Source organism: Mya arenaria, chromosome 12 (genome assembly GCF_026914265.1).
Source record: "Mya arenaria isolate MELC-2E11 chromosome 12, ASM2691426v1".
NCBI lineage: Eukaryota > Metazoa > Mollusca > Bivalvia > Myida > Myidae > Mya > Mya arenaria.
In genome coordinates this window covers 17,730,970-17,755,648 of record NC_069133.1, presented here as the reverse complement: position 1 = coordinate 17,755,648, position 24,679 = coordinate 17,730,970, and the positions used below count along the sequence as shown (strand labels likewise).

The window sequence follows — 24,679 nt, the reverse complement described above, 5'->3', positions numbered from 1 at the left end:
CTTAATTTTTCAATAAATTCAGTCATGAACGTGTATTAGTTATTAACATTTTATGAAAATAGGCAAATCATTACGCAGCTGCAAACAAAAATTTGCCTGACCTTTAAATCTTAACTTTTTGACGGAAAGAAGAAACCTAATTTTTTAGGGGCTAAATTGGCTTTACACCGCAACCAAAAACAAGGGTATTCCTCTTTTATGCTTCTAAATTCCGATTCTGCACGTGGCAAGCGTTGGGGTCAAACCATTATGCGGCCTATAGCCGTGGGCAGACCATATAAAACATGATCATAACACCTCTTACTAATTTGATCCACTTTTTCTCAATTTTAATGTTAAAGTTCAATAAATCTTAAAGCATGCTGTTATGATAATGCCTATACGCCACATTGCTTGGTTGCTATTACCTAACCCTTGGTTTCCTTGTACATTTGCAGGCTATCGACATGTTTGTGATTGTGCTGCAGCAGTGTCACAGGGAGAACGAGGATCGCTGGAAGCGTATGTCCAGACAGGTTACTGACACTCTCCTCCCTGCTCTTGCCAAACAACAGGTAAGAGAAAAAACTGAATGCAAAACTGTATTCAATTCTTAAAGTGACACTCTTATTACAAATCAATACATACACATGTTTAACAAGCATAATTTTTTAACTACTTACTTAATAATGCATTTATGGAAAATATTAAATACTGATTACAAGTTTTAACCGTGTATTTAATAGCTAAAAAAGCTAAAAATATTTAAGTAATTTGTGAGTGCTTAAAGATTAACTGTGATCTATTATCATCTTATAAGGTAGAAATACTGTGTTTTCTGCACCTTTCTTTCAAATAAAACTCAGTATCTTTCATAAGAACCATTGTTTTCTATATTTATTCTTTTTTGGTATATTAAAACAATTGTATTTATTGTGGAAAATCTTAATTGGGAGTAAGAGAGCATCTTTAAATATATGTATACATATACAAAAAAGCAAGGATTGTTCGATGAGGCTGTGCCAGCAGTCCTAACAGATCACAGACACACTTTCTGCCTTTGCCAAATAACAGATGTCAAAGACTGAATGTAATACTGTATTTGATACTTTTTTATATATAGAAAAAGGATTACTTTAGATCAAAAACACTCATCACAGCCCTGAACTAACAACAGGTAAATGTGCAGTTGGGCATATTTTTGGTCACTATCTAATTTGTACAAAATAAGAAATTATTGATAACTATTAAATACACGAGGGTGAGATGGCATAGTTGAATTGTTGTCCCCATCTCACCCTTGGGTTGTTTGGTTGAAATAAGTATTAGTTACGTATTAGTAGTATGTTTTACGATTTATGATTTTCAGATAGAGTTGCCAGACCAGGTGGCCCTAGATGCTGTTCACAGGCTGTTTGAGTCTGTGGCCCCAATTGTGTTCAGGCCCGTGGATATTCTACTTAAAACTTTGCTCATGAAACCGCCAAATATTGTAAGTCAAACTTGCAATTTGTATTCTCTTTATTAACTGCCCCATGTAATCATACAGGTTTAAGGATTTCAAATCACAGCACAAAAGAGACTGCTCTATATTATGTATACATTTAATTTTATTACAAGTATGTTAAAAAGTGTCATTTAATTGCATTGAATTCATTTAAGGCAATTATGATACGTTTGTATGAAATTGTCCTGTAATTTTTAAACTGTTTTGTTGTCGGAGTAAATTATATAATTATGTTTCATTATATCACAAGTGTTTTAAAACCAGAAGAGTTATGTTTTGATACTATTAAATTGCAATACTCAATATAAAGCAGTCTTGGCATTTCATTTTTTTGTACAGATTTGTTTCTTTTGTTTCCTCTATTTTGTATATCGTTGTCAGAGTGTACTATGTGGCCGGTGTTCTCTGATTGTATGTGATGCTTGTGTTGGGTATTGATCTTTCCTTTGATAGCTTTAGTTTTTCAATACACATAATAATTTAAATATATATTTACAGAGTTCAGTACGCGGCCTGGAGCTGTGGATGTGCCTTGTGTTAGCCATATTGCGAGTGCTCATGGCCCAGACGAAGGAGGAGGTCGTGTTGTCACGGATACACGAGCTCAACCTCCAACTGCAGGTCCTTCGACAGTCTGATGGACAGGGGGAGGGGCAGGCGGGGACCGGGCAGAGACAGTTGCTGTCAGGACTGAAGACAGAGGAAATTATGGCCAGGTTTAATAAAAATAGATTGATAATGTCCAAAGAGAAAGAGCTATTGTGAGATCTTGCACTGGATCTAAATTTCTCTTGTTGCGATCATAAATCTCCTAATAACAATGACAAGCAAGTGTATCGGACTGCCTTAGAAATGGCCTCTTGAAGCTAAGAACTATTTCTTAGAAAATAATTTGAATTATCTTTATGCAAACATAATTGCTTTTATTTACTTTATCTTTAAACTTGTATGTTTTTAGGTTCTTCTTGCAAATGATTGGCTGCTGTGTATGTAAGATCAACCAATCAGAAGTGGGGACAAGGTCATGTGACTTTCTGTGTCAGCAGCTCTCCCATCTACTTATGTACATTACTCACATGTTCCAGTCAGGTAAGTGTGTATATAGATTATAACTAACATTAAGACATGTACAGTGCAATTATGCAAATCGATAAAAAAAAGGCATTCCATTTCATGAGTTAGAAAATGTCAAAATGTGTTGTATTTATTTTGTTAAAGTGATGTTTTGATCATTTCCACAGTTATTGTGAAAAGTCCAAAAGAATTGAGTGGCCATTTCAAGTTTAAATAAAGTTTATGAAAAGATGTCTCTAAAAAAATAATTTATATATATTTTTATCCATTTGAAAAAGATTATTATGATAAATTGATATTATTACTTGTCCAGGGTCATTCCGGCGTGTAGCTACAGCCTCAATTCAGTGTATCCGACAGCCGCCATCCCCATGTTTCTACGGTATCCAGGATATCAACTCCGAGTTCTTGTTGCTAGGCAACAGTCAGCCGACCTTGACCCTCCAGTGGTGCAATGTGCTTATCCTCCTCAACTTTAGTGACCAGGCATTTTGGAGCGAGGTGGTGAAGACGCCCAAGAAATATGTCATGGCTACAAAGTGAGTCCAACTAGACTTCATAAGTGTCTTCTATGGATAAAAAACCCCTTCCAATAGGTTTTGTTCATTTAGCATTAGGCAACTTTAAATTAATTACTAGATTTTCAACCACTCCCGGCCACTTTTTTCTTGCCCCCTCTTATTGACTGAAATAGATTGTTGTACTAGTGTCTGTATTTGCGTATCGGTCCGGTATTGTCAGAGAATGGCGTTTATTCATACCTATGGTGTTGATGTATAACATTTCCATGTAAAATAGGAGAATTGTAGCGATGGTGTTCGTGGTTTGTCAAGCATGTATATGGTCCCTTGCAATAAGGCAGAGCATGAACGCATATTTAATTGTGAAAGGGTGATCTAGAAAAATAAGAATGAAATGCCCCGCCTCCATTTAAAAAAAAATGGATGAAAATTTTGCAGTTATTTTATATTGGCCTATTGTTTGTGTTTCTGCAAAATGCCTTGATGTTTAAGGGAGCAGAATATTCAAATAAATATTTTTAACAATCAGTATGAGCAATTGTTAAGGGGCCGATTTATTTGATTTTGAGATTATTTTAATACTGGCTAAAGTTCACAAGAAAATATAACACTAAGAAAATTTCAGTGCAAGACTAAGATCTTTAATGAAACGGGAACCAGAACTTTGATGATCAACACCTTCAATGTTTATTTAGTTTATATGTAAAATGTTTTATTATGTATTGAAAAACAACAAGTATAGCTTAAACAGATTTCTAAACTCTTGTTAAAAATACTACAGATCACAAATGTATCCCTGAAACTTCCAGAGAAGTCAAGACAAGTTAACAATTATGAAGTTAACAACATTGTTATCTTTAAAGCTGCACTCTCACAGATTGAACGTTTTGACAACTTTTTTATTTTTTGGCTTGAAACGAGCCATTTTTTGCAAAAATGCATGGAAACCAGTTATATAAGACTGCTGACAAAAAATAGATCGCAGGTTTTTGTATTTAAGTTAAAAAATTGATGTTTTATGCAGTTTCTTAAACCGTAAGTAACAGTACCTTTCGAACAGAAATATGAAAATCTGCGATCCGATCTTTTGTCAGCAATCTTTTATCACTGGTTTGCAGATATTTATGCAAAAATTTGCTCTTTTTAAGACAAATAATAAAGTTGTAAAAACAGTAAATCTGTGAGAGTGCAGCTTTAAAAGTATTATGAACAATTTGCCCACTGTGTTCAAAATGTTTGAAAATTTCTTACCCATTGAATGTCTGCATCTTTACAGTGATGCTGAAAGAGAGGCTGCAACAAACAGAGATGTTGCTGCGGCAACCAAAGTACAACATCGTTGTAATGACGAGATACTGCGACGAGGGGGATTAATCCTGTTCTGTGATTATGCTGTAAGATTATAGAAAAGTATTTCTGTTTGTTACTTTAAATCACAAGGTGATCAACCATTATCACGAGATGATCAAGCATTATCACAAGGTGCTCAACCATTATCACGAGGTGATCGACCATTATGTATGCGGTGATCAAGCATTATGCATGAAGTTATTGAGCAATACAAATAAGTCTGACTTAGATTGAGTTTTCGATAAAAATCAACAAACTTGTTAGTCTTCAGACATTAACATTTAAAGGAGATACTATTTTTACATGTAAAGAACTTGGATACTCAGAAAGTAATTCAATGTTCATGCTGTTTACCTCAATTATTTTACACAGTTATAAGAGTATCTTCCTGAAAGCATTTGATTGTCTTCAGAATTTTAATACACTTTGAAACATGATATTTTGGGAGTATTTAGAAACCAATTTAATTTTTATCTTGCAATTTCTTAGTTCCACTAGTATATATTGTTAAGTTTGGCTGTAGGGTGAAGAAAAAATAGCATTGAATAATTTTTTGCTCATTGCACTTATTACTATTCGTAAACATATAGTAAATGTGTAATCATCCTTAAAGCTGCACTCTCACAGATTTACAGGTTTGACAACTTTTTTATTTTTTGTCTTGGAACGAGCCGATTTTTGCGAAAATGCATGGAAACCAGTTATTTAAGAATGCTGACAAAATATTAGATTGCAGATTTTTATATTCAAGTTCAAAAACTGATGTTTTAAGCATTTTTCTTAAACCGTTAGTAACGGTTAAAGCCATAAAACATTATTTTCCTACGGACTGAAAATCTGCGATCCGATCTTTTGTCAGCAATCTTATGTCATTGGTTTGCAGATATTTACGCAAAAATTTGCTCTATCCAAGACAAAAAATAAAAAAAGTTGTCAAAACGGTAAATCTGTGAGAGTGCAGCTTTAAAAGTGAGTGGACCTATATTTTATGCTTCATTTCAGTGTGAAAACCTGAATGACTCTGAGCACCTGACATGGGTGCTTATCAACCATGTACGAGACCTGATAGATCTCTCCCTGGAGGAACCTGTACAGGACTTTATCAGGTGGGTACACAGGGAATCAGGGCCTCATTATCATGCAGGACCCTGTGACAAAAGTGAAGCTTCAAACTTCTTGAGATATAACTGCATGTCTTTTATACCTACTAATTAATTATGCATAATGATTTATAAATCAAATAAATGTTTTATTGTCTTAATTTTTCATACAGTCAAAACTCATTATGTTGAAGTCCTTGGGACCTCAGGAAAACATTGAGATAACGAAGAATCGATATAACCGAAATACAAAGCATGTCAAACTGAACCCAAATTATTTGAAAAAAAAATCGACATAACTGAAATATCGAGATAAAAGAGTTCGATATAGCAAGTTTAGACTATATATATTCAATTCATTAATGCTTAAAAAATGTATTAATCGATTAACCTGTATTCCTTTCCAGTGCAATACACCGGAACTCCGCAGCCAGCAGCCTGTTTATTCAGGCAATACACACTCGCTGGGAGGATGTGAAAAATCCCGCCCTAGTCATGAAAACCCTGAAGTGCTTGGATGCTGTGCACTTCTCACAGAGTGGGGCTCTCCTTACTCTGCTTATTGACAGGTGATTTAAGAAATGACATGATTATTTAGTTGGATTCTTCTTACATTTGGCCATCCTCAAAATGATTACAATCAAAAGACTTTCAATGCACCAAGTTATACAGTTCATAATCAGTGATAATGACTTTCCTCAATTTTGATACACACACGACCACATTCTCGCATAAGATCGTGCAAAGAAGAATTATTAATATAGTGGTGTAACAAACTTGTTTCACAATTGTAGTAAAATAAATTCTTTTAAAATAAATATCGTTTTTAAAAAGTGTATACAATTATCTGTGTTCTTTAGGTTCCTGAACACCCACCATCTGTCAGTGTCGAGGGCGTGTGACAGTATTGCCTGTCGCCGGGTAGAGATGCTGCTGGCCGAATCACCCCAGGTCAGTTGACCAACAGTTTCATGTACAGTATGAAGATTTTAATGTAATGCCTGCTCATCATATTTTAGCTTGTCAGTGCAATGATTAAACAAGAGAAATGGTAGAGATGTGGGCGTTGCTATGGCATTGTTGTTGTGTCATCCTGTTCTTTTCTGAGTTTGAAAAACTTTATTGGCAGCATAATTAGGTTTCACATCATGGTATGTCTAGTAATATTATTGCACATAATATTAGCAGTGATCTAAAGATTGTAAGTTCATCTTTGAGACAGCTTTCGCCATTTTCTGTCAGGTTTCTCACATATTGGTGTTTGTTAAAAATGGCAGCAGCTGTCTCCCAGATGACCTTGACATTTAAGATTTTTAGGCAAAGCTGAAGGTTCACAAGGAGGCATTCTTAATGAACTACTTCAAATCTAGCTGCCTTTAGATGAATGCTGTTGACCTTTATGCAGACTCCTGGACCCCCTCAATCCTTAATTTTATAGTATATTTGTTGTTTATTACAAATTACACTCTCTATATTTAATTATCAGGAGCGGGTCCAGCAGCTGCCTTTGGATGACCTTGACAATATTTAGACCTTTAGGCAAAGCTGTAGGTTAACAAGGAGGCACTCTTAATGAACTACTTCAATTCAAGATGCCTTTAGATGACCTTTGAATGCTGTTGACCTTTATGCAGACTCCTGGACCCCCTCAATCATTAATTTTATAGTATATTTGTTGTTTATTACAAATTACACTCTCTATATTTAATTATCAGGAGCGGGTCCAGCAGCTGCCTTTGGATGACCTTGACAATATTTAGACCTTTAGGCAAAGCTGTAGGTTAACAAGGAGGCACTCTTAATGAACTACTTCAATTCTAGCTACCCGTAGATGACCTTCGCATGCTATTGACCATCATGCAGACTTCACTATCTATATTAAATTAATTTAATTATCAGGAGCGGTCAAGCAGCTGCCCTTCCATGACCTTGACAAGTTTTTTTACCATCATGCAGACTCATAGACTCACTCGATACTTCACGTTTATGATATATTTGTTGTTTATAACAAATTCACTATCTATATTTAATCATCAGGAGCGTGTTCAGCAGCTTCCCCTGGATGACCTTGACAAGCTGTTGACCTTCATGCAGACCCATGGGCTCACAAGGAAGCACACCCGTCTCCTCTCCCTGTTGGGCAAATTTAGGGACTCCATTGCCGACAACACATCGTCACCCATGGGGCCCAGTAACTCGGAACTGCAGGCCTTCAGTGCAGATCTGATAATGAGTAAGGTAAGTGTCATTTGTTTATGCTTTTAGTTCAAGATATGCCAAGTAAAGCCTTGTAAAGCCTAAAACAAATACATTTGTTTAGGGTTTCCTGACCCTACTTACAAAATAATAGTTGGTAAAGAAAAAAAATGTTTTTTTAAACCTTAATACAGAAGATTTCTTTAACACCATTCTCGAATGATGACAAGAACTTTTTTACATAATGCCTTAGCCTACCTACCTGTTTTTGAAAAGGATGTTACCCTAACCAAACCGTTATTTTTTTGGCCTAACTAGTCACTATTGAATTAAATAGAGTTGAGTAAAAAATAATAATATGAGAAAAAAAATTGGGATACTATTATGTTCTTGCAAATAAATTGTTGTGCCCTTTGAATCCAGACCAAAATCAATGTTTTATTGTAAATGCTTAATTTTTTTAAATTTCTGTATTAAATGGATTATGTCTAGTTTAGAAATTAATTAATCATCCATTGATTCAGACAAACTTAATATCATCCCGTGAACAAATTGAAATGAATACATTTCAAATGTTCAACACATTGGTATAATGTATTCAGGAGAGCTATATGCGGCTGGTTCAGTGCCAATGTTTCCGGTCTACCGTGAACGCCTCCCAGTGTGCCAAGCTCCTGCAGAATCTTGGCTATGCTGACATGCTGGCTGTGCTAATGACTAAGGTATGTTTTTGCATTGAATATGCATTTGGAGACTTTAAAAATGCAATACATATTCTTCAAACAATATTTTTGATAAACGTGCATGAAAATATTGCAAAAAATCATACAGTTGAAACCGGTTGGCTCAATATCGCTTGGCTCAATTTTCTCGTTGGCTGAAACTGGATGTAAAGGACCGATTTATTTTTACTTTTTGTAAGCATTCCCACTTGGCTATATTTGCAAGGCTTTAAGTATTTTGGCAGGTCCCTGGGATATCAAGCCAATAGGTTTCGACTGTATGTTTGACTTATTCAATACTTTATCAAACTGTTAAAGCTGCACTCTCACAGATTTACCGTTTTGACAGCTTTTTTATTTTTTTGTCTTGGAACGAGCCAGGTTTTGCGAAAATCCATGGAAACCAATTAAATAAGACTGTTGACATAAAAGAAGATCGCAGAGTTTTATATTTTAGTTCAAAAATTGATGTTTTATGCATTTTTCTTAAACCGTTAGTAACGGTTTAAGCCATAAAATATTAAATTTGGAATGGAGTATGAAAATCTGATCTTTTGTCAACAGTCTTTCATCACTGGTTTGCAGATATAGTACACTCAACGAGTTAGACCCACTTTCCTCGCTCACTCCGAGGGATAAAGTTGATGATCGCGGGTTTCCTCCGAGGGTAAAACTGTTTCCCTCGCTAAAATCCCCCCGAGTTCCTCCGAGTGGCTGGCTTATCGCCGAGTATAATATGAACGATAGCGTTGAGAATCGTCCAATTTTATGATCCCGCGGCAGAACCCCGAGTCTAATCAGATAAGCAAGAAATCATTCTTGTTTAGAAGTTATTTATTTTTATGCTTATGCACATTGTTAAGCATAAAAGATTCTCACATGTGCCAATGTTTAATTTGTATTTATGTCTGTAAACGCCAATTGAATATTGTCTTGAATTATAAACATTGAATCATTAAAGTATATTCACTATTAAGTAATTGCATCATAAAGCAGCCGACTATTTACACGATTCTGAACCATGACCTCTGACGTCAAGCGCGTGATCAATACAATGTAGCAGGGCTTCTGAAACTTTGGAACCTCAATCGGTGTGGACCCAGCGACGACCCCCCCCCCCCCCCCCAAAAAAAAAATAATCCCCCCCCCCCCCCCCTCAAAAAAAGAAAGACCTGTTCAATAGTCCGATTTTAAAGAACTGTCATACATTTTCGCGACATCTTTTCTGTCAATATTTTTTGCGATGTGGCAATTTGTAAGAGGGCTCTAGAGCCAGCATAGCCGATTCGGATAGTCATTGATACAAGTTAAATTCAAATGAGATTCTCATCGTGTTCTGCGGCGTTTCTAACAAGAATATGTATGACGTAAGCGGCAGACTCAGCTATCAGACTATGTAGTTAATCAAGCTTATCGCTGTTGATATCCTATATATTATTACGTTAATTAATTCGGTATTTTAATGCTTTCACGGATTTACAATGAGATGCATTTATCTTTAAAGCCGTTTTAACCAGCAGTGGTTTTTTATAACAATTTAAATTTAACCGTTTTGTAATCAACAAACGGATATCATGTAATGATCGACGACGACATATAGCATATTGCCATGTGAAAATATGGACCGATTTTAACACTTAATCAGGAAAGCTTCAAGCAGATAATTAACACATAGTTTGTTTAATTGTGTCTTCTGCTTATACCAAAACACGTGATTGGACCGATTACAAGCGTCTGCTAATTAACAGATAGGCTATAGAGTGATCAGCGTAGCGGAAAAAGCAGCTGGTGGCATCGGTCTCATGGTAACCAAGACACTTTTATGACCCATTGGATGTAGTTTTGAATGTTTGAATGACCCATGAATGTTTATGTATTACAATTTCTATATCTTTTAATGGCTTAGTCGTTTTGGACCGAAATTACAAAAATTTTTTAGAAAATTTCGGACCGATATTTTTTACACTTTTTGAAACTGAAATCGGTCTGACTTGGTCAAAATCGGTCCAGACCGGCAAATTGCCAGTTTTTAGAAGCCCTGCAATGTAGAATATACTATTTATTATTGGTGGTTAAAAATAGCTATGACGTTTAATGGAATTTTCCACAGAAAACGTGGCAAAAAGGTCTCAAAACCATGTGCTGTGAACTTTGTTTGACCTCCTGATTTTCCGAAAATGTGTAACCTAGAATTTCTCGGAAGAAATGTGTTTATCAGTCATTAGCAAAAACACGTTTATAAGATGCATGTGCAACTAGTGAAATACGACTGCATTCTTGTGGTAAGCTAATTTCATGCAAAAAGGGCAGAGGAAAAAGAATAATAGCAATTTACTGGAGCCGTCGTAATCGGTTGGAAAATTTGATAAAATAAATATAACTTTAGCGTAGATTCTTATCTAGTGTCCGCAGAGTTTCACGGAGTTAACCCCTCCGAGGAAGCTGAGTTCGTTATTCTTCGGTCGACTGATCACCCTCCGAGGGCCTTAAATTCAAACTCCAAGGAACATGGACAGTCGATTAAATCATTATACCCCCACAAACGAAGTTTGAAGGGGTATATAGGAGTGAGCTTGTCGGTCTGTCTGTCGGTTGTCATGGTTTCCGGACGATAACTCATGAAAGGCTTGACAGATTTGAACAATTTTTGGTACACAGGTGTACCATCAGAAGATACAGGTCAAGTTCGATATTGGGGCTGGTGGGGCCAAGGTCAAGGTCACTGTTACTAAAAATAAAAAAAACGGTTTCTGGACGATAACTCATGAAAGGCTAGACAGATTTGAACAATTTTTGGTACACAGGTGTAACATCAGAAGATACAGGTCAAGTTCGATATTGGGGCTGGTGGGGCCAAGGTCAAGGTCACTGTTACTAAAAATAGAAAAACGGTTTCCGGAAGATAACTCATGAAAGGCTAGACAGATTTGAACAATTTTTGGTACACAGGTATAACATCAGAAGATACAGGTCAAGTTCGATATTGGGGCTGGTGGGGCCAAGGTCAAGGTCACTGTTACTAAAAATAGAAAAATGGTTTCCGGACGATAACTCATGAAAGGCTAGACAGATTTGAACAATTTTTGGTACACAGGAGTAACATCAGAAGATACAGGTCAAGTTCGATATTGGGGCTGGTGGGGCCAAGGTCAAGGTCACTGTTACTAAAAATAGAAAAACGGTTTCCGGACGATAACTCATGAAAGGCTTGACAGATTTGAACAATTTTTGGTACACAGGTGTAACATCAGAAGATACAGGTCAAGTTCGATATTGGGACTGGTGGGGCCAAGGTCAAGGTCACTGTTACTAAAAATAAAAAAAAACGGTTTCCGGACGATAACTCATGAAAGGCTAGACAGATTTGAACAATTTTTGGTACACAGGTGTAACATCCGAAGATACATGTCAAGTTCGATATTGGGGCTTGTGGGGCCAAGGTCAAGGTCACTGTTACTAAAAATAGAAAAACGGTTTCCGGACGATAACTCATAAAAGGCTAGACAGATTTGAATAATTTTTGGTACACTGGTGTAACATCCGAAGATACAGGTCAAGGTCGATATTGGGGCTGGTGGGGCCAAGGTCAAGGTCACTGTTGCTAAAAATAGAAAAACGGTTTCAAGACGATAACTCATGAAAGGCTAGTTTTTCTTGTCAGCAGTGTAACTTCTAAATAACTCAACAGATTTAAATAAAACAAATAAAAGAAGATGCAGTGTGCAGTAACCTTGGAGTTATGGCCTCTTTTCAAAGGAATGGTTTGCCATTCCTGTGTCCAGGCGGCATTTGGGGGTATTCGTCACTCCTGTGACAGCTCTAGTTGTGTTGGCCGCGATCGCAAAAATCGGCGGAGGGAAACGGAAAGTGGGTCTAACTCGTTGATTGTACTGTATTTCAAGATAATTCCAAGACAAAAAATAAAAAAGTTGGAAAAAGGGGAAATCTGTGAGAGTGCAGCTTTAAGAAGCGTTGGAAGTCTGTTTGTATGAATTTCAACAAATGGATATTGTATTAATTTCAACCAATTGATGTTTTTAGTTTAATATAATGATTAAAATTTTGATTTCAGGAGTTTAATCTTACCATATTGGAGGAGTGTATTCAGCTGGGAACCAAACGCTCACTTCATCAGTACAGCCGGGAATCAGAGGCCCCAGCTACAGGGAACCAGCAAGTCGAGTGGACACTTGATCCACTGTTTCAAGCTTCTCAGCTGACACTGATGAGGCATATTAGTAATTTGATCAATTTATTACCAGTTCCGCACGAGATATTGAACTTCTCGGACCTTCGTGAACAAAGGACTTCAAAATATGTGGAAAAAATAGAAGATTTCTTTTCCGAACCCAGCTCTGTGGAAGTAGTGTTTAGTCTGACTTCGTCATTGTTGCAATATCTTGTATCACTGTCTGTGTTGCCATGGAAACCAAAGGTGCCGTCAGAATCTCAGAGGGATATTTGCAGATTTTCTACCTTCTGTTTAGAGGTAGGTGAATTTGTTATCTTTTTTAATGATAATGCAAATTATTGAGAAACAAAAATAGTGAGCTTATCTTAATCCTGTAATAAGGGACTTAAGTTTCGAGAAATTAGGGCCTGGTGTCTTTGTTGCCAGCATCATTGTTTAATATGCAAAACCTTCAACCTAATCCATAACTCAATTTTTGTTCAATATATTGAAAGGAAACTGTGTACCTTAATTGCCAGAGAAAAAACATACATGTATAGCAAGGCCAATAATTTTAAATTCAATAATTGTTCAGTAATGCCCCTTTTTCATAAGAGACAACGAATGAAAAATGGGGCTCTAGTTTTGCTTCAAGTAATATATTTCATTTTAAATCAAAGTATGGATGATTGATTATAATAAGCTTCAACTGGATTGAGGATTATTTTGCAGCCCATTTATGTTTTCCTATGCTGAATTCAAAATAATTTTGTTTAAAATGCTTTTACTGTATTGTTTGTTGAATAAGTCCTGCATCAAATTTGAATAATAAAAAAATGACAGTTTTTTTATTACCAAAGGGTAGTTCTTTAGGCAATGATAGCCACAATCATAAATCAATTTTGAATTTGTTACCATGTGATTTTTATTTATTTTATTCCAGTGTATAGGCTGGTTGCTAAGCAACCACAGCATGCCCACCGGAGAACATTTGGCAACCAGTCTACAGTGTGTGAGTGCAGTCCTGCAGAATAGTGAACTCTGCATTTTGATTGGTCAGAAAGATCATGTGACTCTTGTGTGCTCAATTACAAGTGCTGTACACCTAGTTGTGTCATCCTGTAAGTAAGCCATATCAATATCCAGTTTTTTATTTTAATAGTACTTGTTGTCTGTTTTTAGAAATCAGAAGTCGTCGTATTGTCATAGCCTTAGCATCGCTATTGTCATTGTCATACAAAGACTTCAACCTTACCATAACTCAAAGACCTTTCAAGATATTCAAATGCAGGGCTTTTTCAGTCCATTTTGGGAAAAAAATTCTAGACAAATTCGGAATTTTGCATTGTAAAATTAACTGATTTTGGAAGTAATTTCAAGCCTTTTTTGTCATTTTGGCATAAAGTACCTTCAAAAATTGAGTTGAATAAAAATCATCAACAATATCATCATTATGGGCAACATTTCTCTGTGATATTAGTGTATTTAACCATGAATGTCACCCAAATTTTTTTCTTCAAATTAGGAAAAAATGTACATATTTGGCATTTGGAATGTGTCAGATATTCTCACCGATGAGATGTGCAGAAAAAGGCCTGATCGAACTGGTTAGACATGCTGCCAATACACACATATACAGCAAGGTCCTCTGGCTGTTATAAGTATTTAATTATGCTCTTTTTTGACTGAAAAACATCAGAGGAGTGTTGAGATTTGCTCTGCTGTGTGTTTGTTGGATATAAATTTTTCACAAAATATTGGTAGAACTTTTAGTATTGCTACATTTCATTTAAATATAAAAATCATTCTTTGATTAAAAATGTTACTGTTTTCAGTATGTGTGTTGCCAGGGAAACACATGTGTATACATATCAGACGAGAGGAAACCCCCGCCAAGTCATCAAGAAAGGATGGTTAGTTATGTTTTGAACACTTTACCTTGAAATTAATTAAAATGTAAACACAAAATTCAGGTATACAAACCTATGAAATACTTATTGATTTTCCATTTAATAATCTACAATAAAACAATGGAAATTGCAGGGACAAGCCAATTAGGTAGAAATTAAACCAAGATCTTGTTTGAAGGTGCAAGGATCAAGGCCAAACAAATGCCTTAACAAAAGATCTATTTCTACCATCCTCGGTACACCAGCTTATTCATTACAATATATGATACCCTGGGCAAACTGGCTGTAAATATCTTGTACATGAGTAATAAAAGAGGTGAGAGATCCAGCGTATTGAAATGGATGAAGTAATGGATGAAATCTCGGTTCTGAAGAAATGAATAAGATGGCAGCTTTTAAATTGTTTAAGGCAGAAATTCAAAAACATTTTGCTAAATTTGCATTTAGCTCTTCACAATGGTGATTCATTCCTTTTTGGTATTGATTAGCATTGGTCAAAAATGCTTAAGAATATTTATGCATTATGAAGTTTTGATAGCCATTTTTCCAAGGGTATCAAATATGTTATGATACCCTGGGTACCGAGGATGAAAGGTGCAACCATACAACAACCATTACCCTACTATGAAAATATTGTTGATATAGGATGTTTGGGTAACAGTCTTGTAATGTTCAGTGTGAATTAAATGGGTTTTTTACCGGTTTACAGGTGCTACACCTTATGCTTTACAAGACATTGCTGAAGTTAATGAGCTGAAAAGTTTATATTTCGAGTTTCTTTTTCGTCATTTGTGGCGACCCATTTCTGCTACCAAATCGCGATTTCCAAGCATTAAGCTTATAAACTGCTTATAAACCTAAATCAGTGTGTATATACTGCTCTAAATGTTCCTCTAAAATGTCCTTGTAGACCATCTTGACTCATTGACGCGTGCCTGTGATGAAATAACTGAACTCGTTCAATACGCCCTGGAGGTGCGGGGGCCGCAGGTCACCCCCAGTGTGATCGGCCTGCCACGGACACTTTCACACCTAGTCACCCAGCTTATTATTGGTAAGAGTTGAATGTATTAAGTACTTGTATATGATAGATTAAATGAAAGCAAGCATTTAAAAAAAAAAAAAACATGTCTTGTCAAGTACCTTGCAGAAAGATTTAGACTTTGAATATCATATTGGATTTTTTTTTTTTTTTTTTTTAATGTAAGCATAATTTAATATATATATATTGCTTTTAATTTGATATATTTATGTCTCCCCAAATAAATTGGGAGAATCATATTGTTTTTGCCCTGTACATCAGTCAGTCAGTATGTCACACATAATTTCCGCTCAATCATTTGAGAATGCTAAGACCCAGAAACTTCATACATTGTATGCAGGTTGTTCATGACCAATAGATCACCCCTGTTTGTTTGTCTCCAGTCTCATACTGTACAATGGGGGAGATAAGTGCTTTTTATGCTCCCGAAGGTGGGCATATTAAAATCGCACCGTCCGTCGATCCGTCCGTCCTTCCGTCCGTCCGTGTGTCTGGCTCAATAACTCGTGTCCGGGCTGTAACTTTCCCTTGTATGGACAGATTTTAAAATAACTTGCCACATGTGTTCGGCATACCAAGACAACATGTCGCTTTCAAGATCTGTGTCCCTACCTCCTAGGTCAAGGTCACACTTAGGTTTTATTCACAATGGAATGCTGCATATAAGGACATAGAGTATAGGTTGTCGTGTCCGGGCTGTAACTTTCCATTGTATGGACAGATTTTAAAATAACTTGCCACATGTGTTCAACATACCAAGACGACGTGTCGCGTGCAAGAACCGTGTCCCTACCTCTAAGGTCAAGGTCACACTTAGTGTTTATTCACAACGGAATGCTGCATATAACCACATAGAGTATAGGTTGTCGTGTCCGGGCTGTAACTTTCCCTTGTATGGACAGATTATAAAATAACTTGCCACATGTGTTTGACATACCAAGACGACGTGTTGGGTGCAAGACCCGTGTCCCTACCTCTTAGGTCAAGGTCACACTTAGTGTTTATTCACAATGGAATGCTGCATATAAGGACATAGAGTAAAGGTTGTCGTGTCCGGGCTGGAACTTTCCCTTGTATGAACAGATTTTAAAATAACTTGCCACATGTGTTCGGCATACCAAGACGACGTGTCGTGTGCAAGACCCGTGTCCCTATTTCTTAGGTCAAGGTCACACTTAGTGTTTATTCACAATGGAATGCTGCATATAACGACATAGGGTATAGGTTGTCGTGTCCGGGCTGTAACTTTCCCTTGTATGGACAGATTATAAAATAACTTGCCACATGTGTTTGACATACCAAGACGACGTGTTTGGTGCAAGACCCGTGTCCCTACCTCTTAGGTCAAGGTCACACTTAGTGTTTATTCACAATGGAATGCTGCATATAAGGACATAGAGTAAAGGTTGTCATGTCCGGGCTGGAACTTTACCTAGTATGGACAGAATTTAGAATAACATGCCACATGTGTTCGACATACCAAGACGACGTGTCGTGTGCAAGAATCGTGTCCCTACCTCTAAGGTCAAGGTCACACTTAGGTGTTTATTCACAATGTAGTGCTGCATATAAGGATACAGAGTATTGATTGTTATATCCGGGCTGTAACTTTTTCTTGTATGGACAGATTTTAAAATAACTTGCCACATGTGTTCGACATACCAAGACGACTTGTCGGGTACAAGACCCATGTCCTTACCTCTAAGGTGAAAGATACACTTAGTGTTTATTCACAATGGAATGCTGAATATAAGGACATAAGAATGTAGGTTGTCAAGTATGGGTGGTATTTTTTATGTTCAGAGGCAATTTAAAATAACTTACCATATGTATTTGTTTGCATCTTTAACTTTTCATGTACTGTTCTTGTTTATAGGTCAATGTCACATTCGGGGGCATTCGTCACATACTGTGACAGCTCTTGTTCAAAACAGCAATCTCTAATCATATTTGCTTTTGGTCTCTTGAATATTTGTTATTCTTAGTCAGTGATATTTTTGGAATTATTTTCACCGCCTGTGCCTTGCAATTTGGGAAAAAGTTTATTTTGAAAAAAAAATAAAATGGCAAATATGCATGTTTTCACTTTTTTATTCATACATTATGCTTTGGAAGGGTCAGTCTTGTCAAGATTTTGTTCATTTTTTAAGAAATTCATTGCTTTTTTTATTCAGTTAATCCCTAATCTGCATTTATCAAATTGTGAAAAAATTAGTGTTATAGTGGATGAAGAAATTTCTTGCTCTCAATTATTATATTTTTACCCCAGGTTTGTCGAGACTGCCGGTGTTGAACAGTTTTGCCCGCACCCCACCCATCGTGTGGAAAATGGGCTGGATACCAACACCGAGTGGGGAACCAAAGACAAAGTTACCTCCCCTGCCCCTGGACCTCATGCTTGATAAAGAAGTGCTGAAAGAGTTTGTCCTCAGAAACAGCATAATAGGTAGCGTTTGTTGAGATTTTAATAATGGAATATATTAGCCACATCAAAAGATTTCTGGCCATAGACATAGATTTGGTTTTATTGGATGTTTCAGTTAAATGACATTCAGGAAGCAATTCTAAATATTTCATAATGATAACTCTAAAATGCTATGTTTGATTATAACAAAAGTAAGTATTTGAAATTACAAGCAAAATTATCAAATCAATACTCCAAACTGCTTGTAATTACTGTTCCTATTTTACACAAAATCCTTATGGAAGATTACAGGCAGGCTGGCCAATTTCTATGAATACCGTTGAAATAAATTTGGAATTAAAGCTGTAATTGCTATCGAAAATGAGTAATTGACAAAAACATCCGGAAAATGATGTGCCAATGACTATTCTTTTACAGAAAGAATTTTGTTTGAAGAAGTCTGAAGTCCAAAAATCGAGTGATGCAGCTCAATTATAGGGATTTTTCTTTTGTTCATCAATAGCTGATAACTTTGTTAGCAATAATAATAATCGATATGCATGTATTTGTTTGATCTTCAATAATATGTGTTTTACAATGACTATGGTATCTGCCGCTGTAGTCATTTTAGGCTGTAATCGAAATTGATGTATCATGACAAACATACCTTAAGTCAGGGTTATAAAATATCATATTTACAGGCTGGATATCCCGGCAGCAGTTTGAGGAGACCTGGATGAGCCTTTTGGGAGTTCTTAACCCGGATGCATCTGAACACGAGATTTCACCTGAGGTACGGGGTGTACATTGCAAGGAACGATGTTTGATCTGGCTTTATTTTTATGCACTTGTCAATGTTTAATGTACATGTACTTTCTGGGAGTTAACAACACAGGCGCGGTATTCATAAAACATCTTATGTTGTTTCTTAACATAAGTCAATTTCCTAAAATTTTTGTTGTCATAGATTAATGGAAAAGTTTTTTACATAAAAATATGTATTTTGAATCAAATATAAGAATGTAATGAAATTTAGATTCTTAAAGTGATTATATCATGTGATAATGTGAGATTCTTTTTAGAAAATGATGTAAGTTAGAACATGACTTAAAATGTTTTATTAATAATGGCATGGGGGTGAGTTGCTTAAGCTGATTGCCGGCGAGAGCTTTGTAACAAACTTATGTGCAATGGTACCTTAGAAAAAGTCTTTCATATGTAAAATATGAGCTGTGTTGCGCTACAAAGCACTGCTTAGGCATCTCACCCAAGACGTGTCTGAGCACATGTCTAACGGCAGCGCAAATACAGGGTTGAATGATTTGTTACCTGTAATATACATTTATGTACAGCGGAGAGAGTGTGCTAATGGTTTGCTCATTTGAGGTATTTTTATGGTTTGATGTCGCTAACTGCCGGGGATCTACAACTAGTTCTCTGTGGAAGTAAAGCTGACCTTGTCTATTCAGGAAGAGGTAGAGAGGACCCATTGTATGGTGCTGGCAGTACGGGCCATCACGGGCATGCTGGTACAGACCATGATAGTCCCCACCCCAGGAAATCCCACCCAGGGGACATTTGACGTCCAGCCCCGAGATAAACCCCTCGCATTTCTTCATACAAGGTCAGTGGTGCATCTGTAAATGTTTCGACAGTCATAATTTGAATGATATTTGACACATGGGTCTATTACTTTCTGGTAAACATAATCAGGGCTTTTTCTATAGTACCCACGGGTCCGACTATCGGACCCATTCCCAAAGCAAAAAATAAGATATTTTTCCCAATCCTAACAAATTATGTGATGTAAAGTTTTTTTGTTAATTGAACTCAGAAATCATTGATTTTCATCACATTCAGTTATCTGTAAGAAATATTTTCTGTCATGATCGATTTATTGCAATAGATATTTACACCCAAGGATTGATATTTCAGCCATTTTGGGTCTTTTAAAGGGAAATAAACTAATATAAAATCATTTCCTAGTTCGCAGGAGGCTAGACAGCTTTTTCTTTTAACTGTAAAATTTCCCAATTTCGGCATTTTAACGACGTGAAATTTCCCAAAATGTCTAGGGTCTTTTTCCCATATTGGGCAGAAAAAGCCCTGATAATTTTTGTTCTGTTCTGCAAAAGATTTTAGGAGCTTCGATATCTTTTGATGAATATTTGGAGTCATTTCACAATGCTCTGTAAATTTCAAAAGCCTCATTTGTCTGGTTAGAAGGAGATGGCATACTTTTCAAATATAAGTACCTCTTTTAATCTTCAGAATTAGACTGAAATTTGTGGCATACTTAAACCTGTAAGCATCATTATAAGGGATGGCAAGGAGTACTCACTATTCAAGTACTCCAGAGGAAAAAAAATGCCAAAAAAACATTGTTTTCAATCTATCTTGTGAAACCAATATTAGCTTGTTTGTTTATTTGAGTACTTGATCGGAAAATTATCCAAGTACTAGGGTACTGATTTTACTACTCATTGCCATCCGTAACAATAATACACAATTTCTGCCTGGATTTTGACAATGTTGTTACACTAACTGGTAATTACAGGTAGAAGCTTAAAGTGACATGAAATGCACTATTAAATTCAGATCAGTATTTGCTCAATAATGATTCTTTAAAGAGACTCATCCTGAGATTTTATGTTTTCAACTATTTTGATTGAGTTATCCTTATTTATATACAGAAACTGGCAGATATCCATTTGAACATAATATTGTTACTCCAATCCAAGGGGGAGTCTATTTCCAAAAAGCGTTTTAGGCAAAATTGAGCTTTTTCAGTCACATGTATTTAATAAAATATCAATTATAGAGCTCTTCTTTGAACAGCTGATGATATTTTACCATCAAAATAAGCATTTCATCCCTTTACACTCTGGCTACATGTGTTTTGTAGGTGTGGTAAGAAGCTGACTGTGATACGAGGGCATGTGGAACAGGAACTCAACAAACTCACACACGCCAGGTACGGTAATATACAGGCCTTCCAGCATTCTTACCTTTTCCTACTTTTCCTACTTTTTCCTACTTTTTTAACAGCTACCTACTTTTTCCTACTTTTTTCTAAAAAACTCCTACTATTCCTACTTTTTTGAAAATAAAGTCCGCAAAAATATTAAAGTTTGATCTTTGTGCTAGTTTTATTTGCAGAAAATGAACAAAAGATGTCAAACTGGCTGGTTTCTGTTGTTGAAAGGTGTGGCAACATGTTCCACTTTGACGTGCATCATCTTTTCACCCACACAGTTCAGCAACAGAAACCGACCAAGCATCATTCACTAAAATATTCAATGTGGCATTTCTGTCAGAAAACCTCCTACTTTTTTGTTAGTGGCTGCTGGAAGGCCTGTAATATATTGCTGTCATATAATATTGTAATGTCACATGTGTTGTTTTTGAGTTAACTGCCTTAAAAAATTTAGAAATGACAGAAAAGTTATTGCTTATTGTAACCTTGGTTGGACAGTTGCTGCATTGTTTTAGATATTTTGCCATATTTAACACTAAATGCTATGTGAAATTTATTTTTACAGATAAGAATTATTCTGATTTTTTTTTTAAACTGGGAAATTTGTGGCTAAAGTAGCTATTAATTGAAAACCCCCATTTATTAAGCTTAAAAAAACCCTCATGTACACAAATCATGCTTTATATTGGTTTTGAACATTAAAATCAAATAAGTTAAACATAATAACACATTCAAATGTGTAAACCTAATTTGTACCCCATTAATTGTTTCGTCCAGGTCAAGCAAAAATGAATTAAGCATTATGATATATTGTGTACTTTGCAGGCCGGGGAAAGGGTTCTGCTGCGGTGGGGTTAAGTACATGTTTGACGCCAACCTGGAGAGAGATGTAGCTGTGGATGACTACAGTCTGGGACAGGTACAATCACCTTGAAAAATTTACAGAGAAAAATCAATATAAGTTTCTCCCAAGCTATGATTGTTGTGCTACTAACAAAGTCCAATTGATAAGCTTCAGAAAAAGGCCAATTAATTTAATTTTTATTAGCTTGTCTGTAGTTTTTTTTATGAGAAATAATGTTTAGATATTTGTCATATCGTTTACCATTGGTCAATTGATTTTACGATTGTCCAATCAGAGTGCTGAGTTAAGGGCTTTTCAAAGTAAAAAACAACAACAACACAATAAAACAGACCAGTGTTGGTATCCGCTAATGATGCTCTTGTTTGTGACTAATTATGGATGTGTGTAATATTTGAATTCCTTTTATTTCAGGTGTCAATTGAATCCATATGGTCAGTGGTTGGAGTTCTGGATTCAAATCTGTCCGACTCCGAGACCACCGACTCTATGGAGAGCTCCAGTCACCAGGACCTGCCACTAGCATCCTTCGGGGCACCTGGCACTTCCTCGGCAACCAACCTAGCAACAAGCCTCTCAGAAGACACCATCACCAGGGATACGGCATTATACGTGGCAGGACTGGATGTACACTCCTGCCTGCAGTTTCTGCTAGAACTGTACAGACAATGGCTTCTCCCAAATGGCAATAATAAACCATCCCTTATGTTGCTCAATGAAGTTATCAAGTCTGTAAGTAGAATTATTGCTAGTGTGTTTTTACAAGTAAAACAGATGAGGTTTTGTTATAGCCTTAGGGTTATTTTTGCCTGCAGTGGCAGTGTTGACATCATGGTGCAAAAACTTGAACCTTGGTCATAATTCGAAAACCATTATAGATATTCAAACGAAACTAGGTTTACATGAATAGCAAGTATGGCAAGGCCCATAACTCAATTTATAATAGGGTTATCCTTTTTCACCTAAAAGAAGCAAACAGGAACAAGCATTAGCCTTCGTTTCACTGTTCTATTGTTAGTTACTCAAACTTATTGTCAGAGCCTTGGTGTTGTCCGTTATCTGCATCAGAGGCAGAATCATGCGTAAACCTGACCTTTTGGCCATAATTCAAAAGTGATAATTTTACATGTTACCAATGACTGTAATGGGTGAAGCAAGGTCAATTAGGCTAATAGATTTGTTGATTTATCCCCCCCCCCATGCTCTTGTAACGATTCACACTTAAAATGGGATGAGAGATACTGCATGAGAAAATGAAAGTTAATCATTAGATATAAGAAATGGGTGTCATTAGAATTTATATTTAGTTTATTTTTCGGACATCAAATCTCAAATTTGAGTGATAATGAGTCATAGATTTCCGCACAATTTTCATGTTAGTTTCTCCTTCACATTGCCACATATTAAATAATCATGTTTAACACTTGCAGGTTGTGTGCCTGTCTGACCTATTTGCGGAGCGCGAGCAGTTTGATTGGCTCCTAGATACCCTGTTTGAGGTTTACAAGTCCCAACCCAACGAAGATGAGATCTCACTACAGTATCTCACTGTTGGCGTGTGTAAGGCAGCTGCTGTTGTTGGAGTGGTAAGTAGTTGTAAATTATTAATATAGCCCCATGATTGGCTGCTCACAATTTTGGTTTTGTCATATAGAGGGGCGGGGGGCTAGATATAGAATTTTGGGTTAGCCTATTGAGGGGGGGGGGGGGGGGGGGGGGGCTAGATCCATGATTTGGGGATAGTCCTATGGAGGGGGAGCTACATACATGATTTCATCATTTATGGTAAGTCCTATGGAGGGGTAGCTAGATACATTATTTGGGGTTAGTCCTATGGAGGGGGGGCTAGATACATGGTTTGGGGTAAGTCCTATGGAGGGGAGGCTAGATACATGGTTTTTGGGTTTGTCCTATAGAGGGGGAGCTAGATACATGGTTTGGGGTAAGTCCTATGGAGGGGGAGCTAGATACATGATTTGGGGTAAGTCCTATGGAGGGGGAGCTAGATACATGGTTTGGGGTAAGTCCTATGGAGGGGGAGCTAGATACATGGTTTGGGGTAAGTCCTATGGAGGGGGAGCTAGATACATGGTTTGGGGTAAGTCCTATGGAGGTGGAGCTAGATACATGGTTTGGGGTAAGTCCTATGGAGTTGGAGCTAGATACATGGTTTGGGGTAAGTCCTATGGAGGGGGAGCTAGATACATGGTTTGGGGTTATTCCTATGAAGGGAAAGCTGGATACCAATTTGGGGTTAGTCGTACAGAGGGGGGGGGGGGGGGGGGGGGGCTAGTTACATGATTAAGGGTAAGTCTTATGGAGGGAAAGCTGGATACCAACTTGGGGTAGTCCTATGGAGTGGGAGCTAGATACACAATTTGGGGTTAGTCTATTGAGGGGGAGCTGGATACATGATTTGGGGTTAGTCCTATTGAGAGGGGGTCAGACACATGGTTTGGGGTTTGTCCTACAGTAGGGGGGGCTAGATACACAATAGGTGGCTAGTCCTATGGAGGGTGGGGGAGGGGGGCGAGGTAGATACACAAATTGGGTATAATCAAATGGAGAGCAAGTTTGATATATGATTTTGGCCAATTGTGGGTAAGCTAGATATACGATTTTGTGTGTTTGGAAAGGTAGCTAGATACCTATTTTGGGGTTAGTTCTATGGAGAAAGAGCTAGCTGGTTAGACCTTTGGAGGGGGAGCTAGACATAGGATTTGGGATTTTATGGAGTGGGAGAAAATACTTTTTGGCAAAGGCTTCTGTCAAAGTGATTACTATGTTGATTAACCAGATTATAATTGATGTATTATGTCCTTTATTAAGTAAATAAAAAGTTATATTCTAATATAAAGTAAAAA

At 36.8% G+C, this 24,679-nt stretch overlaps 1 protein-coding gene across 6 annotated transcripts in view; it reads left to right on the top strand.

Annotated features, from left to right (window-relative positions):
• LOC128211359 (huntingtin-like) overlaps positions 1-24,679 on the top strand; it is a 69,555-nt gene that overhangs the window by 31,197 nt on the left and 13,679 nt on the right. For all 6 annotated transcript variants that reach the window (XM_052916066.1, XM_052916064.1, XM_052916065.1 and 3 more), the window contains exons 28-49: positions 438-554; positions 1,349-1,471; positions 1,985-2,202; positions 2,445-2,575; positions 2,874-3,099; positions 4,358-4,475; positions 5,434-5,537; positions 5,939-6,100; positions 6,392-6,482; positions 7,569-7,769; positions 8,330-8,449; positions 12,522-12,938; positions 13,564-13,741; positions 14,456-14,533; positions 15,441-15,584; positions 17,842-18,018; positions 18,678-18,769; positions 19,446-19,600; positions 20,882-20,950; positions 21,779-21,872; positions 22,230-22,547; positions 23,246-23,401. In XM_052916066.1, coding sequence (XP_052772026.1) covers positions 438-554; positions 1,349-1,471; positions 1,985-2,202; positions 2,445-2,575; positions 2,874-3,099; positions 4,358-4,475; positions 5,434-5,537; positions 5,939-6,100; positions 6,392-6,482; positions 7,569-7,769; positions 8,330-8,449; positions 12,522-12,938; positions 13,564-13,741; positions 14,456-14,533; positions 15,441-15,584; positions 17,842-18,018; positions 18,678-18,769; positions 19,446-19,600; positions 20,882-20,950; positions 21,779-21,872; positions 22,230-22,547; positions 23,246-23,401 — 3,489 coding nt within the window. The remainder of the gene's footprint in view (positions 1-437; positions 555-1,348; positions 1,472-1,984; positions 2,203-2,444; positions 2,576-2,873; positions 3,100-4,357; positions 4,476-5,433; positions 5,538-5,938; positions 6,101-6,391; positions 6,483-7,568; positions 7,770-8,329; positions 8,450-12,521; positions 12,939-13,563; positions 13,742-14,455; positions 14,534-15,440; positions 15,585-17,841; positions 18,019-18,677; positions 18,770-19,445; positions 19,601-20,881; positions 20,951-21,778; positions 21,873-22,229; positions 22,548-23,245; positions 23,402-24,679) is intronic.